This window comes from Mytilus edulis, chromosome 1 (genome assembly GCF_963676685.1).
Source record: "Mytilus edulis chromosome 1, xbMytEdul2.2, whole genome shotgun sequence".
Lineage (NCBI taxonomy): Eukaryota > Metazoa > Mollusca > Bivalvia > Mytilida > Mytilidae > Mytilus > Mytilus edulis.
Genome location: NC_092344.1, coordinates 113,656,130 through 113,668,701, shown reverse-complemented (window position 1 = coordinate 113,668,701; position 12,572 = coordinate 113,656,130). Strand labels below are relative to the sequence as shown.

The following is a 12,572-nucleotide window of genomic DNA, read 5'->3' as shown; positions in this document are numbered from 1 at the left end:
TTGTTCCACTTAATGCAAAGGCAAATTAGGTTTGTTTACCCTCGTGACCAACTAAAATATCATTTGTGTGTTTAATGGTTTAAGTATGCAGAAACAGTAATCAATGACAGACATTTCACAGCTGTAGTGAAACATAAATATCAAACTAAAGAATTGATGTAGTTATTACTTAATGCCAAATGGGACTTTCATCTAAAAAGTATATATGTTATTGTATATGTATTACTTATATTGCAACTTGAAAAATCCTAAAAGCTTTTGTGGTCTTATAAGTTGATTAATAGTTTTTATAGAATAAAGTATCTATCTGTTTATCCTTTCATCAGTGAATTTTGAATACTGTCCGTCTAAATTTGAATAAAACATGTTTTTATGAACTCAACAAGAGATGCTTTATTTATATGTCATTTTTGTGAAAATGTTAGATAAATGCTTCACACTTGAAATGCGTATATCCAATATAAGTATATCAATATGCCACCATATCTGCAGACAATTTTTAGTGTAGCAGACATGTTAGAGTATACAAAACGGAAAAGAAATCACACCTTACATATTGTATAAGAATAGTTGTTGACTAGAAGTACACGGAATACTCATTCATCATATAAGACACACTAATGGTATCTGAGCTATCACGAAATCATTGATTTATTATTGTTCGAAGTCAATTTAAAGTGTTTTTTTAGAATTATTCACGTATTTAAGATTTGAATGAAAAGAGAGAGAAGTCATTTTTACTATTTCAAGAAAAATAGAATCAGAAGGAATGGTGTAATTACTTTACTTGAATATGGTTTTGGTATGGTTTTGGTATGGTTTTGGTTTTAAAAAAAGATACTTTGTATGCAAATTAAGTCTTGACTAGATATATATCTGACAGATTTCAATAAACAAGTTTAAATGCTTGATGCTACAGGGTACTCAGGCCAATTGTATTGTATTATATGACTACTATGATATATTGCTAATTTTATTTTAGATATATAGAGAGAGCCCAAATACCTTTTTACTGATAATAGTTTGGTATGAATCCATGTCCATAAACACCCACTAATTAACTTCTGCATTACGACTGGTAGAAATAGCTACTTAATAATAGTTAAGGGACTTGTGACCTTAGTCTTTCATTGTTCTAGACACCATTTTATAACATTAGTATTAATTTTTTCTAAAGAACAGTGATACGTTAAAAAAGCAGATGCTTAAATTTCAAAGTGTACACTTTTTCATTCCACTCTTCCTTGAATGTCAATTCGTTCAAATTAATATTTGTTATTCCATAAAATGTACTTTTTCATGTATTCAAATTCAAACCAATTGATCAGTCTATAAATGTCTCTTTCATAATAGCTTGATTATGTCACTCTAACAATCACAATATCTCCCAACATTTAATATCTTTGATGTAAAGCACACGACACTGTAGGTTTTCTAGTTCATACTTTCAACTAGCACAGTTATGACTTATTTATTATAGACCTGTTTGCTTTGATGATTGTTTACGTCTAAGCTATAATGACAAGTCTTTTTATCAGTAGATAATTGTAGAAACATACATTTGCTTCGTAACGGAAAATAAACTCGACAAAACAAGACCATTTACTCTATATCTAGTGTCTGAGACAACAGGATAACGTTTCGGTTCATCCATGATTTTTTTTTTAATACAGAGTAATTAATAAAGTCTAAATAAAAAAACGAGTACTATTTTGCATCTGACTAATAATTGTATCTTCTTACGAATATAATATTTTTATAAATAGGCAAAATCAATTTTTAAATGGAGGTTCTAACTAACCGACTCTAAAATGAAGGGACTGATAAGAACTTTGAGTCTAAAATACAGGAACTAATAAGAAAGCCGACTTTGATATAGAATTACTCAAAGGAAAACCACATACGCATAATCTTAATCTTATTAGATATTATATATCAATAAGACATTTTCAGCTACAAATACACATAGTAATATGACGTCGTGATAACCAAGGTCAAATAGCAAAGAGCCCTAGAGGTCTAAAGTGTATAGATATAGGAAGATGTGGTGTGAGTGCCAATGAGACAACTCTCCATACAAAAAACAAATTAAAAAGTAAACCATTATAGGTTAAAGTACGGCCTTCAACACGGAGCCTTGGCTCACACCGAACAACAAGCTATAAAGGGCCCCTTTTTACATTTAAACATTGACCTGTATGGTAGGCTTAATGTGATTCTTATAAGACACAGATGTAATACACAGATTCTTAAAAGGTGGTTTTAGGGAATTTAAATATGTTTTATGTTATTTCTCTCTTCTGTTTAAATGTAAATAAAGAAGGTATCAATGTGAATGGTAACCTCACCAAATAAATGTCCCTCCCTTTTTGGTACAACTACAGAAAAGTCAGTTTATTAGAATTGACCACTTTAAAAGTAAATCTTTAGAATTGTGAAGTAATCACGCCTTATGCAAGCCATTCAGTATGATTTAATGCAACATTACTGAAACCTTTTGTCATCAAATTGACGATCAACGAAACTTCTGAAATACTTGGCAGATCCTGTATAATGCAGTGTTCCGTTTGTCAGGAAATTTCAATTTCACATTAATTTGTAAGTTTTTGCCATTGTATTCACACCAAAGAAAATTAGTATTAATGATTACATATTCAGATGGATAAGATAGCCTCATTCAAAACAACACTCACAAGATACCTCGCACTAAACAAACCAACATTGGATGTTGTACAGATCTCATTTACCTTATTTTCAAATTTGCAAAAAATAGTCATTCATTAGAACCAATCCACATTATAGATAACAAATCATATACATTGTCTACATTTCAAATGCCTGTACTAAGTCAGGAATATGACAGATGTTGTCCATTCGTTTGATGTGTTTTATCATTTGATATTGACATTTGATTAGGGACCTTCCGTTTTTGAATTTTCCCCGGAGTTCAGTATTTTTGTGATTTTAATTTATACGTAAGTTGTTGTATTGATTCAAATCCTCTGTATTGTTTTTCAGGTATACATCTACCCATGAGTCTACATATAAATATTGCATTGAATCAAATCTCTGTACTATTTTTTAGGTATATATCTACGTCCGACAGAGTGGAGTGCATTGGAATGGACAAACAGAATTGATTATAATCAGGATAGTGTCACTGAACCAAATAATAGACCCATGGGTTTATATTCTGTTACGAAAGGAAAACTTAATGAAATTTCAAAAGTTTTGTATCAGTACTAAAGACAGACACTGCAAATGTAACAATCTAAACTTTATCAAAGCTCCTTGTTTACATACAAGTTTAGAGTCTCATTCCATATCTCAATCCGGATTGTAACATATTCATATGTGTAATGTTCCCTGTTTACTTAGAATTAGTTCATCTCTCATTCCAAGCTGGACTTGCACATATATTGACGAGATAGTTCTAACATCGTTTTGTCTGAGTTGTAACCGATAAGGCATTTCTATGAGATATTAATGCACAGAAGTGCAAATGAAAAACTTGGAAGGATATTTCAATTATTAAAATTATTAACACATTTAATTTAATTTAAAACTGTTAGTGCAATGTGGACAATAACCTTATCAAACGTGTGTCATTATTGAGCATTACAAGATATGAATGACTAATTTATTTATATAAGAAAAGAACAATGACAAAAACAACAGATTGAAACGAATAAATCTTTTTATGTTTTGCTCGAATTCAAAATAGAAAAAAGGACCGGTTCTTATCGGAAGTGTTGAAAAGGTCATTTTCAACACACTCAACAAACGTATACATTGTTGACTGAATAAACAAGTTATTTCAATTTGATATCTGGCTTAATCAGTTGTTTATAGAGAATGCAGCAATCCATATCAAACAAGATTTTGGTAGCTGTGATGAAATTTTTTCAATAAGATTATCGCCAGTGAAGAAAGTTCGCTTGTCATGTTTTGAGATTTTTGTCAGATAATAGAATTTTAATTATTTTTTAACTGTTTTTGAAAATTTCAACTTGTCAATGATAAAGCTATGAAAACTGAAGAGAGAATATTTTCCCGCAAAAATTTGAATGGCTATTATCTCGAAAACAAGCACGGTGACCTATATTTTTTTTGCTCTTTGAATTCCTTTATCAATCCCCTATCAATATATAAACTAGTGTTTTGAAAAGTTATTTATTTTGAAACTGAGAAGCGAACTCCCTTAAGGTGGTACCTAACACTACAGGGAGATGTCTCTTTAAAAATCAGCTAAACGTTTTAATCACGTTGTATTGTTTTAGAAAATATTAGGCTTCTCAATGATCAAAATAAGTGTTTATCAAACTGCTATATAAACAATGCAATTTTCTGATAAAGTGGTTTGATCAAATTTTTAAAATTTTACAATTTTTGTTAAAGGGTCAAAGTAAACATTTTGTCAAAATTTCATGAAAATTAAACGAGCCAAATTGATATTAGTCAAGGTGTTGGGTACCACCTTAATTAAGTGGTTGTAGCGCCGACTGTTTATTAAGTTTACCAATTTCAAATCAATGAATGAAAACTGGTGTAAAATATATTCCGTTTATTATAACAGAAATAAATGTGAAATGTATTGCAATTTACAATAAATAGTAGTTAAATATTCTCTAACACTGTGTTCAATTACCTATTAAATAACTAATCTGTGAAGTGATATATATTTTGAAGTTCGTTTTTAAAAGCAGCTGATCGTTTGCAATCCAAATTTTAAACTCTTATAGTCGATTTAGTTTACAAAGTGAATACACAAAAATAGATATTCCCTACTTCCGGTTAACGGTTACAATGTAGACATAGACGCTGTGTAGTAAAAGACTACAATTATGAAAGATCATCGTTATAAATGAATGTGTAAAAGGTAATTCCATACAACTTTAACGTAAATGATTTGTTATGCGGTTCCTATGAAAATTACTCCGCATAACATCTGAGTCGCGAATGACAACATAAAATGTGCTACGAACTCCCGGTAAAATCGTTACAAAAATATTGCGGGAATTATGCAAACTATTTGCATTAAACAACGTAATTACTTCTATCACGAAAGAAAATTAAGTTTAATAGCTTTGGCACAACAGTGGTTAACATATAATTTCTAAATAGTTGAACAATTAATGCAGTGTGTGTAATATTACTCTTTGTGTATATTTCTCATGTCTACATAACTGAATTGAGGACTGTCGAAATAAGTTATAAAATGATAAAGAAAATGATGTAAACATAACATTGCAACCGAAATCCAAGGGTCAGTTCATAATGGTCATACATTTAAAATAAGCATGTGCCACTTATCTTAGCCTGTCAAATCTGAATAGTTTATCCGCAAGCGGATGCAATAACAGAATAAAATATACTTTATAGTTATCAAAGGTACCAGACGCGCGTTTCATCTTCATAAGACTCATCACTGACGCTCATATCAAAACAGTTAAACAGCCAAACAATTATAAAGTTGAAGAGCATTGAGCAATTAAATAAAATTGAGAATAGGAATGGGGAATATATCAAAGAGACGACAACCCGACCAAAGAGAAGACAACAACCGATGTCCTTACTGGGCCAAAATACTTTAAGTGTAAAACATTACAAGATACCTCACAGGAAAAGCTATATACATGTATGTCTTAACTTAAGTTTGATTCATATTGAAGGAAGTTTCAATGCAGATTTTAAGGTAAATTGGATTACTTGGGTTTTAATTTAGTATATAATAAGTCATTGTAAAACTAGACGAGATAGAATTTATTTATCTTTATCTAAATGCAAATTTCTCTCTGTGATAAAGATAATCAGAATAGTTTGATAAACTGTTATTGAAACTATTTTCTTAAATCTATTTATTGGGATTCTATGTTTTTACACTTTGTGTTTGAATTAATTTCGGTCTAGTTGTTTTATGTTTTACCATTTCCCTTGTTTCAGTTGATTTCGTGCTGTATGGTTTAGGGTTTTGTCAAATTTAACATCAAATGATGACTTGAGTTAGAGTTTTAAAACTTTATCAATCATTGTGCAATGACCAGGAATCAAACAGCACTTGTTTTATACACCATGATTCATAGCAACCCCATAGAAACTGATAGATGTTTATACAAATGTAAGACAAAACGCTTACAACTACACTGACAATGACAAATAAGGTTACACAAATACAACATATTGGACTGAATAAAGGCAACAGTAGCATACCGATCTTTAATAATCGATAAAGCGAAAACAAATCCAGGATAACACTAGGCAACACGAACCACTTAAAATATAACCAAGGAACATCATACGCATTCAAAAATGATAAGCAGTTTTTATGTTACATAGCCAGGGGCACTATATTTTACCAAGAAGTGCTTTTTCCTGGAATATTTGAAGTCACAATGAAATTATCTACTCATCACGATAATTTGTGATAAGTTTTTCAACTAAAGACCCTGGTTTGACCTGGTTGGTTATTTTAAAAAGCGAAAATTGGAAACTCATCATGATCCATCATGTATGCAGGTCTTGCAAAATAGAGTTAGCGGCTTTAATTCCATTCAATTTTTCGGAGAATGTTAAATTTTCATTCAACGTAAAGATTACTAGTTACTGGAAACTACAATCAAACACACTAGTAGCTGCCATTAATTGGTTTCAATAAACAAATTCATGACTCGAAAAAAATTTAAAAAAATGCTCTTAATATTTTTGATAATGCTAAATTTCAATCCTGGAAAAAGCATAATAACAAAAGTAACCAACAACAAGGGAAATTTAAACGGAAAGTCCTTCATAACATGGCGAATTCATTAGTTTAAACACATGTGACGAAAGGAAAACAACAGTCATAATCCTGACTTGGTACAGGCATTATGGAGAAAACGGTGGATTGAACCTTGAAACGACATATATAGTTGATTAGTAATATTGCCAATGTATATAGCGGATATCTTAACTAAACATGAGAAAAAAGATAACACTTTTTTTTCAAACTATGACAAAACCGTAAAATCAACACAATTCATATGTAACGTCGGCTTTCCTTTTCATAATACTTCCTTTTTATTCAAACTTGTCGGATTTGATCAAGGGAACTATAAAAAATGATAAACTTATTTCAAGAGCACTTTTTGTGCGCTCTGTAGTCGGTATCAATCCTGTACATTTACACAGCTCTTAATAACAAGCACGATGATGAAAAACACGTCAGGTAGAATATTCCTATGGAAATATATTGCTTTACTGATACCTATTTTGAAATACGATACAAATAAAGACTTGATGGATAACTTAATAAATATATATATTAATGTTTACAAACTAGAAATAAATTTATGTAAAGAGAACTATTTATGATTATTCATTTTTGATGTATAGTAAGAACTATTTGTTTTCAAAATAATATTACTTAGCAATATAGATTATCCAATCATGTACAAGTCATTAAAAGGCGTATCATTTGTTTATTAAGGTTTACGTTTTGAAAGACCCTACAATGCTTAACGAAAAATTCAATCAGACAGTTTGAAATTTGTAAAATTACAGATATTTGTTATATATTATTTTGACAAGCACCATAATGATACTTATTGTATAGCTCTCTACGTGTTTCGGTACTTCCTTGGCTTTCAAATTTTGATTTTTAAACGTATATGACTAAGAATATCTAGAAAAGCGCGTCAGTTGCAAGTAATTTTTTTAAAAAGATTTTTTTTCCACATTATAAAATTAGGTCGATACCACTAATTTGTAGACAATTAATACCTAAAAGAAGCATAAGTTGAATATTCGGTGATTCACAGAAAAAATTGAAAGGTTTATAATATTCCCTTTTCAAATGATATTTTATGCATCATAAGAATTTGGTCTGTTTTTAATAAATTTTATTTTGTTTTGAATATTGCTCCAATTATACGAGCTACCAAAATAAATATATAATGAAACTGTTAATTTTTCACTTTTATTAAATAGGAAATTATATTCTCATTCCCTCGAGTTCATCTGAAATGTCATCTGTGTATTAAATACATCAAGTATGTAAACAATAGTAATCAATAACAGATATTTTACAGTTGAAGTGAAACATAAATATCAAATTAAGGAATTGATGTACTTCCGCCTAATTCCAAATGGGGCCTTTCATCTAAAAAGTACATATGTTATTGTATATGTAAAAAAGCTGTAGTAACCTTAAATTCCCGAGAGTCTTTGTACTGTTATTACTTCATCATGAGTGGGCTTTAAATGTTTTCCGCCTAAAAATGAATGAAGAGACATCTTGAACAAAAAGATAATCAACATAAGACTATGTTTGTGTAAAGTGTACACTGCGAATTGTTTTGTTTTACTTTTATCAATAATCGTAGTAAGTCTGTAAAGATATCAGATAAAAACTCAACACCCAAATGTATTTATCCAATATAAATTTATCGAAATATGACCAAATCTGATTTTTTAATGTGTCTGTATTGATAAGAGTAGTAACATCGCACGAAAAAGAATGCACCACTTATATGTATTTAGCAAATATCACAACTGATTAGAAGTACATGTAATACTCATTCATCATGGAGTAACACATACTTAAGGTATCTTGGATTTTACCACGTAATTAATTTATTGATGTTCTAAGTAAGTATATTGCTATGATTTTCACTGTGACTGTTATCAATAACTTTAACTAGAAGTAGTAATTGGTTCTATGTATCAGTAGAAATAAACCAGAAGGAATGGTACTTTCACTCACTATGACTCAAATATTTAACCAGGATTTATGAGTTTAATCTTAAACACGTTTTACTTGCTTGCAAATTTGGTCTTTGCCGGATATATAAATCTTAAGGGTTTCAATCAACAAGTGGTTAATGGATTCAATGCTACAATATTACACACGATCCTTCTAATTTTATTAAATTATACGCTCAATAAGATTTTCTTTTTTATTTAGACATTCAAAAAGATTTCAGGTAATTTATTTCCAGAGGTAGTTTGATGTAAATGCAGGTCATTTTAATAAAGGCAACAGTAGTATACCGCTGTTCAAAATTCATAAATCGATTTAGAAAAAGCAAATTCGGGTTACAAACTAAAACTGAGGGAAACACATCAAATATAAGAGAAGAACTATGACACAACAGAAACACAACACTAAAATGTCACACGCATAGAACAAAACTATAATGTAACAATGGCCATTTTTTTGACTTGGTACAGGACATTTGAAGGGAAAAAAAACCTCAATAACCCAATAACGTTTTACGACTTGTAGACAGAGATATGTTATAATTATAAAGAAACTGTTAACAAAACTACAGGAAAAGATTACAAAACGGCTATCAAACCCCTTATCCAAAAGAACAATAATCATTTGAAGATTGTTTAAGGAAACAATTTGTTAAAAATACCATGTGCAAATTTTATAGAGGTTACTTTTTGATGAAAGTCAATTTGTTCATATTGTTTATTTCATATGTATTATACTATTTCCTGTCTTTGAATTAAAAACCATTTGACATCTATAAATGTCCTTTATTAATAAAGTTTGATGATTTGACTTGAAGAAAGCTCAACATATTCATACATTTGATATAACCATTTTTTAAAACATGTAATGCAGAAGCCATTGCCTGTTTTCTAGTTCATACATTTCACTACCATAGTTCTGGCTCTTTCATTATAAGCCTGGTAGCATTGATGCGTCTGTATATCTATACTGTAATGACAAGCCGTATTCCTATATAGCAGTTATAGTGAACATACGCATATACATTTTGTTCGTTATAGACAATAAACTCGACAAAACGAGACTATTTACGTAACGGAGACGACAGAAGGCTAATGGAATAAAAGAAATAACGTTTCAGATGTATTTAATGTTTACATGTGTTGGAAACATGGTAACTATATATTCTAAATAAAAAAGAATAACGTTTCCGTTCCCCTAGAATGATTTCTCAATAAAACAGTGTAGTTGTATATTCTGAATAAATATGAAAACTAATTGATATCTGACATTTTAACGATATTTTCTCCAGAGTTCCTACACTTAACATATCTTGATTCATGGTAAGAGGTACATTAAACTTTTACCAGAACATGTAAACCGATAACTGCTCATTGATTCTAATAATTAGAACTATAACACGGTTTTAGAATTTGATAATAAATCGAAGAAAGCATCCAAGGGAAAAATTGTTGAAGGCTTTAAGATAGTCACAGGTCACTCTAACATATTGATTAAGAACTGCATATCATGATATTTTGTCTTTGTAGTGTTCTGTAAGCCTCTAGTGGGGGCGTTAAAGTTCAAACGGTAAGATATAAATCGCAAAAAGTATTTAAAACGGATAAAACAAAGTCAGAAATTAGTGTTTAAACAAACAACAAAGTTTAAAAAGGAACCGAACTAATCGAACTAACGAGTCTAAAACAAATGGACTAATCGTACATTAGTAAACAAATTTTGAATTCAACAGTCATAACTGAACAATAGTACGCCATCTTCAGACTTTAAGTCAATTGTTAGATGAGTTGCTTGCAGTTAATCAATATATGTTCAAAAATGACGTTTTAGACTCAAATGATTGAATAGACAGTTTATAATGCACATGGTAATTTTTACTGTAGTTATCTTAACCAATCTGGGTAAACTTATTGAACATTCAAATAACTTATTCTGGAAGGTCACCAATTGGAAAATGTAATTACATTTTTGATATTGTTTTAACGGTATATATTAAGATTTTATTCTCAGTTAATCAATTCAAATTAAACATTATTGTTATATACATATGTACATTCACGGTCTAATAATTGGTCGCTATCTATAGTGTCTCTTGGTCATGTTTTTCTCTGACAGTAAATGCCTATTTTACGCTACATAAATTTGATATCGGAAGTGAACAGATTGATATTTTAGTTTACGATACATGATTCTTTATTCGTTTTGTTCAAGCTTGAGACAGAAAATTTGCCCGTAAAGGGAGAGGGGGAATTTGATGGCAGCAAACTTGTAGAACATCACCACATTCTGAATATGCCTATACAGGACCCTGTGATTAAGTGGTCACCGTTTATTTATGGGTATCATATTTGTTTTTTGTCTATTGTTTTGTACTTAAATTAAGCTGTTAGTCCTCTTGTTTAAATTGTTTTGAATTTGATTTTGATAACTCTCTGTGCGGTGTTCTTCATTGCTGACGGTCTTTAAAACAATTGTTGTCATTCGCTCCGTTTGTTGATCAAATGTAACGTTTGATGTTTTCAAATTTTATGTTCCACTCTCTTTTTCAATTTACCTTGGAGTATTTTGTAAACACAAATTACACCTCACATTCAGCAACATAACAACAAGACTTTTGCAGATTATCTGATGAACAATTATGCAATTAAAAGCAAAGAGTTTTCGTTTTTTTCTGTTTTTTTCAACTATGAATATTTTATTTCACTTCTGGTTGTGAACAATGTCCATTAGCGCTACAACAATGACGCTAAGGTTCCTCCCTGTGTTATTAATTGCTAATGAAACCAGGGGGATTTGATAAGCAAAATATATCTTATATTTATATGTGTTAGTTGCAATTTACAAAGTTTTCATACGAGCACACAATACATATACATTATTCAGTGATCCTAGATCATATACAAACAATCATATAAGAAAGAAATAAAAACATTTGTTTTGATATAAAAAATCAAGCATGGATGGCATCATGGCTTGACAAATAATTCATGAAATGGTGAGTAATTTATTACAGTCATCAAGTCACTTATCAAATGTGTAAATTTTTAAACTAAGAATAATCGAATATTTTAGGCAAGTAAAAATGAAGTATATAGAAGAGATCAAAGAAGGAACTATTTACCCCTGATTTGTTAAATTATTGATTGATTGATTCTTTGTTATTTAGATACTTTAGTATTATTCAAGGTATAATTCTCATAAAACAATAAATATAATCAAATTTTGATATTTTCCTCTGAAATTTTCTCAAAAAAAGACTATCTGAATGATATAACATTTGTGTTTCAATTTCAATTTTTAGAACAAATTTAGTTCTCTTTTCTGATAAATAAAAACATTTATAAATGACAAAACAAATCATTGTTATGACATGATTAAGTGGATTATATTCCACATCTTTAATTTTATATCCAAGTACAAGATTTTAAAGACAGAATACCTGTTGATCAATATTAAAATACATAATTATTTCATAAATTATTGACCAAGATGTTTTTACCCATTTACATTCAAAGAAAAAATGATTAAAGCTATCACATTTGGAACAAATCACACAATTTTATATTTATATTTTTTATTTGTTGTGTATTTCCTAGAGATGTGCCTGTACAGTAGTTGAGGATTAAGAAGTTGACAAATTCAAACAAAAACGAAACATGCTTAAAACAATTTTATGTATACTCCTCTCATTGTTACCCTGACAATTTTGTATAAAATGATTGTAAATACAATGTTCTACATATATATTGTTATACTGATATCCTTGCAGGGTATTATATGATTATTGCATTGATATCCCCGAGCAGTATATTTCATTTTATACAATTTACGATAT

At 29.7% G+C, this 12,572-nt stretch overlaps 1 protein-coding gene across 1 annotated transcript in view; it reads left to right on the top strand.

Moving 5' to 3' along the window:
* LOC139500374 (prostaglandin E2 receptor EP3 subtype-like) overlaps positions 1–4,632 on the top strand; it is a 49,191-nt gene extending 44,559 nt beyond the window's left edge. The window contains exon 2 of the mRNA XM_071289120.1: positions 3,086–4,632. Within this exon, the coding sequence (XP_071145221.1) occupies positions 3,086–3,343 (258 nt within the window). The 3' untranslated portion in view covers positions 3,344–4,632. The remainder of the gene's footprint in view (positions 1–3,085) is intronic.
* Positions 4,633–12,572: the final 7,940 nt, after the last annotated feature.